The 5,256-nt window shown below is 46.7% G+C and overlaps 1 protein-coding gene across 1 annotated transcript; it reads right to left on the reverse strand.

The window, feature by feature from the left end:
• Positions 1-522: 522 nt before the first annotated feature.
• Positions 523-4,495, reverse strand: RPL6 (ribosomal protein L6). The gene is made up of 7 exons (XM_080940728.1): positions 4,456-4,495; positions 3,401-3,655; positions 3,201-3,302; positions 2,420-2,563; positions 1,982-2,030; positions 925-1,109; positions 523-711 (listed from the first exon to the last, which is right to left on the reverse strand). Exons 2-7 carry the CDS (start codon positions 3,653-3,655, stop codon positions 559-561), a joined length of 888 nt encoding a protein of 295 aa, XP_080796854.1. The 5' UTR covers positions 4,456-4,495; the 3' UTR covers positions 523-558.
• Between the last annotated feature and the right edge of the window lie 761 nt (positions 4,496-5,256).

The raw sequence follows: 5,256 nt of genomic DNA on the forward strand, positions 1-5,256 counted from the left end.
ATCCTAAGCCAAGAATACTGACCCAGGGCTGGAGAGATGGCTCAGTGGTTAAGAGCACTGACTGCTCTTCCAGAGATCTCGAGTTCAAATTCCCAGCAACCACATGGTGGCTCACAACCATCTATAATGGATCTGATGCATTTTTCTAGTGTCTGAAGACAGCTACAGCATACTCAAAAATCTTAAAAAAAAAAAAAAAAAAAAAAAAAAGGAATGCTGGCCCAAAGCTAAGAGAAACAGGCCCACAGCACACACCACTCTCACACAACCCACTCTCAAGAGGCAAAACTATACCCACAGTAAAATTTGGCCATGGCTGCACGTGTATCTCTAAGCCAACATCAGCTGGGGATGGGGTAGAGATGGCAGAATCCAATGGATGGCCAGCCTAGCTCAGGAGCTTCAGACCAAGCAGGTCTCTTTCCAGAAAGGGCCAGAGAAGACACTGGAATACCAGCAAAACACCCACCTCACATGAGCACGTACAACACACAATAAGAACACACACATAGACACAAAAAAAAAACTATGAAGCTGTTTAATTGAGTTGTTAACAATTTAGAACACCAGTTTGTGAGGATACATCCCATTTGTCAGGGAGAACTGAGATCGCAGGTAGCCCTGGAGCTGAGGAATGGCTTTAATCTTTGGCAAGAGCTGCGAGTCCACAGTTTTCTGATCAGCTTTTCGCTGCTCTGTAATCTCGTATTTCTAAATAAAGAAAAGGAAACGTTAAGAAGCGGCTCCCAGAAACAGCCCCACCTACTCATAACCTTTCCTCGGAGTGTGCCCGCTAAGTCAACCAAGGATAACTGCGTTCACACAATCTCAACTCAGACTGTCACACTATTTACAATTAATTGCTTCAACACTGTGTAGCCTGCCCCAACTGGAGGCCAGATCAACACAGTTCACAGAACTCACCTCCTTCTCTGTGTCAAAGATCTCGCCCTCCTGATGCCTGGGCTTTCGCAGCTGCTTCTTCTTGAAGTAAGCGTCAGTCAGGTGTTTGGGGATTTTAACCTTGCTGATATCAACTTTTGTAGAGGTGGCAATGACAAACTTCTGGTGTGTTCTGCGCAGAGGAACTCGGTTCAGGGCAAGAGGTCCTACGGGAAAAATGCAAATTTGAAAATTAAGAATTAACATCAAACAGTAAAGACTTGATCTGGGCAAGGTAGTATATGCTTATAATTTCTAAAGAGAAAGGTAGATCTGAGTTTGAAGCCAGACTGGTCTATATAGTGACCTGTGTCTTTTTGAGACCTTGTCTCAAACAAGATTAACTGGATAGGGGCAGAGAGATGGTTTTTAGTTTTAGCAAGACCATTTTACATCCCCACTACCCAGAGGGCTCACAGCTAACTTGGGGAAAGAAATGCCATCTGCTCTAAGATCTCCAATGCTTTTCAAGCAAACGAGGTAGACGCAGGTTAAGAGGATCGTCTTTAGAGAGCCTGACTGAACTGTCTGTCCTTTAGATCCGCCTTAGAGCTAGGATTAAAGGTAAGCCCCACCCTGCTGTAGTTCTATTTCTTGGGACATTTGCATTTTATTTATTACATAGGTCTCCAGGAAACAGGTTCTCAGGCCAGGATAAAAGCATATTCTAGCTCTAAATCCTGACTGCATAAAAACAGGACTAGATAAGACAGGAGAGCTTGAGCTGTCCTGACCCCAAAACAAGGCAGAAGGATTAAAAGTTCAAGGTTGGTGGTGACCTGTGACTTTGGTCCTGCTGAGATTCTTCAGAGCCTCATGAAACCCCACCATACCCAAGGTTCACCAGGAAATCTGCCTAGAAATCCTGTCATCCTATATAAAATCAGGAATGCTGATAAGCACCCACCCATGGGAACTTCACTGTACACTTATTTAACCAGCATTTTACAATGTAGTAAGTCTTGAGAATCAAGAGTTCAAGGTTATCCTGGGCTGTGACATCCTGTGACAAAGAAAAAAAGAGTAAGGATTTTCTTACCAGTCACAAGTAGCAAGCCACTATCCAGCTGCTTCAGGAAGACCACTCTCTGAAAGTCAAATAGTAAAAAGGACACTTAGCAATTGAACCCCGCTCTGAATTAACCTAAGTACAAGCACAAACTTATCCAGCATGCACTCAGGAAGAAGTAGCTATGGGTTCAAGTCTAGACTGGGCAACAGACATGAGACCCTGTCAAAAGATGAGGTGTGCCTTTAGTCCCATCGTAGTCAGGGAAGCAGATGGATTGACCCTAGGGCATTCTTAACAGCAAACACAGCACACACAAAGGGGTACATTGAAAAGCAGGATGCATCAGGCACGAGGACCAGGCTTTGCTGAGTGGGGTGCTTCAGGACACACAGCAACTCACCCCACAAAAAGCAAGCCTGTTACGATTTGCTCCCACTCCCACCCACCCCTGTGGGCACCCCTCACCTTGCCCCTGTGGCGCCCGGTGAGGATGATTAGGACAGTCCCGGGAGTGATGCTGGAGCGCAGCCTTCTCACGTGCTGACTGAAGGGCTTCTTGCCGTGGCTCAGTAGCTTCCGAGGCACATCTTCAGTAGGATAATACCTAGGCTGGAGAGAGCATGCACCACACTGCTCAGTATACAGCTACATTTAGAGATAGCCTTAAAAGCCCCCAAAAATTTAAGCTCCAGAAACAACATGTAAAGGAACCTTTCATACACCTGAGACACTCTAACCCAAGCTTTTAAAAGTTTTGGGGCTTGTTTTTCTGAGACAGGGTTTCTCTGTAGCCTTGGAACACACTCTGCAGACCAGGGTAGCTTAGAATACTGAGATCAACTTGCCTTTGCCGAGGGCTGGAATGAAAGGAGTGCTCTGTGTATTTGTCCTTCTGTGTGTCCCTGAGTGTAGTGTTATTTATTACCCTTGGGAGTTCCAGGTGGCTGTGCACTGTGGTAGATGCTGGGAAGAGCACCATAACCTGAGCCTCTCTCCAACCATTCCCAAGCTTTCCTTGGGGCTTAGAACTCTAACACACTTCTTTAGAGTAAGGTCACAGCCAGATATGGAGAAGGACCAAAGGGAGTTTCATACTAGATCAGGCTACCAGAGACAAAGGTACAACAGGAGAGACATGGTGTTTCTCCTGAAAAAGTATGTCAAATCTCTCCTACCTCAGAAGAAACACACGAATTTTATCAAAATGAGCACAAAACTAGACACCAGCACCTCCCCCACATCTCACCATCTTTCGAAGCTTCACCACTCGGGTGCCACCGTTCTTGTCCCCACCAACTGTTTTTGTGACAGTAGCAAGGACCTTCTCCTTTTTCTTCTTTTTTTCAACCTACAAAGACAAACCAAACCCATCAATCAACAAGTCTGGCAGACAACCTTAACCACAGGAAGAAGGCATCATGGTGAAACACCCCTCTCCTTTCCTACCTTGGTCTTGGCAGCTGAGTATTTCCTTTTGTACAAGGCCTTTCTGGAATACATAGCAGAACGGGAGTACCTGCCAATTCCTCTAACCAGGACAGGGTTTCTGCTGCAATGGGGCTTCGCCACCTTCTTGGACTTTTTAACCTTTTTGGCTGCACCAGCGGGCCGAGCCTTGGAGGCAGGAGCATCCCCGCCAGCCTTCTTGGCTGCAGGTTTCTTCTCCTTTGTATTAGGCTTCTCCGCCTTTTCACCCGCCATCTAGTGATGTAAAAGTAAGACATTTCATCAACCATGTTTAACAAGTCAGTATCAAAACCACCCTCTGCTGCTTGCAACTCTTCCTTCCAAACACAGCATTTAAGTATCCAACGCGATTGCTGTTTTGTTTTCAAGAATCGGAAAACTAAAGACAATCCCTGGTAGAGTTTACCAAGGGAGCCCAGACCCTAGAGGCCCCGGTTTTAAGACTTTTCTTACTGTGCGACCCACTTCAGGGCCAGCGGCCTACAGAGGCCAGGCCATGGTTCGGGGCCACAGGTTGCTCTAGCACGGGACACTATGAGAGGCCCAGGGGAACGAGCCTGCCATAAATCCAAACCCATGCACCAGTATGTAACTTCTAAGACTTCTCTGTGGGTGCCCAAGTCCCGAAGCCACCATGTCCCCAGCTAAGCCAAGTAGCCAACAGCGGTGCTCTCCGGAGGGCTTCCGGGGACACGGTTCCTCCCTTCAGCCGCAAAGCCCAACGTGGCTTAGGAAGGCCCGGCAAAGGGTTCTGGGACCTCGACCCGGGTTTCGTGGTCGCATGCCGCCGCACAGGCCCTCTAACCCTCTCCAGGGTACGGCAACCGGCAAGGCCCAGCGACCATCTCGGGCGCTACGCTCGCTCTTTGGCCCCTGCCAACCCACGCCGACAGAAATGAAGCTCCCGAAAGACTTGTTGAGTGACCTCAACCATAGGCGCCCCTGGGCGGTGGCCCCCGGACGTCCCCCGCCTTCGGATGGAGAAGGATTGGGATCCTGCGCGAGGCTGTCACACAGACAACCGCCATTCCTACCTTGCAAGACGGGAAAGAGAACTAAGGCAGTGGCTTCCGGTCTATAAGCAATGATGGGAGGTGTCCGAGATCACTTCCTTCCTGTATGGGACCTCATGGGAAATGTAGTTTTTCTTACATTGTGGCAAATGCCACGTTTTTTTTTTGTTTTTGTTTTTGTTTTTGTTTTTGTTTTTGTTTTTGTTTTGTTTGTTTGTTTGGTTTGGTTTGGTTTTTTTCCCCCCCGAAGAGGTGAAACCGATAAGATGGATGAGCAAGTAAGAGCGCGTTCCTTTAAAATAATGAACAGGAGTTTGAGTCTTGCGACTCATGTGAAAGAAAGGACTTTACAGAGTTATCCTCTGTATAACCCCCGTGGGAGCACACAATTAAATAATAAAAACTAAAAGTTAAAAGTCTGACAGTGGTGGCACACCTCTTCAGTCCCAGCTCTAAGGAGGCAGAGGCAGGCAGATTTCTGTGAGTTCGAGACCAGCCTGGTCTACAGAGCTAGTTCCAAGGCTACACAAACTCTGCTCCCAAAAACAAAACAAAACAAATTAAAAAAATAGAAAAAACGATCTAAAATAAAATTTTTGTTCACATTATATTTTAAAATAAGCTACTATTCTCTAAAAAATGACACTGTATACGTGACAGTTGCTTATTTTTTATTACATTTTAATTTATTTTACGTGAGTATGTGGGGTTGGGGGTGGATGCATGCCTCAGCACACAGATTGAAGTCAGAGGAAGGCTTTGGGGAAGTCAGCTCTCTCTATCACCTGAGTCCTCGGGATCAGACTCATCATCATAAGAGGA

Source organism: Micromys minutus, assembly GCF_963924665.1.
Source record: "Micromys minutus genome assembly, chromosome: 29".
In the NCBI taxonomy this organism is placed as follows: domain Eukaryota; kingdom Metazoa; phylum Chordata; class Mammalia; order Rodentia; family Muridae; genus Micromys; species Micromys minutus.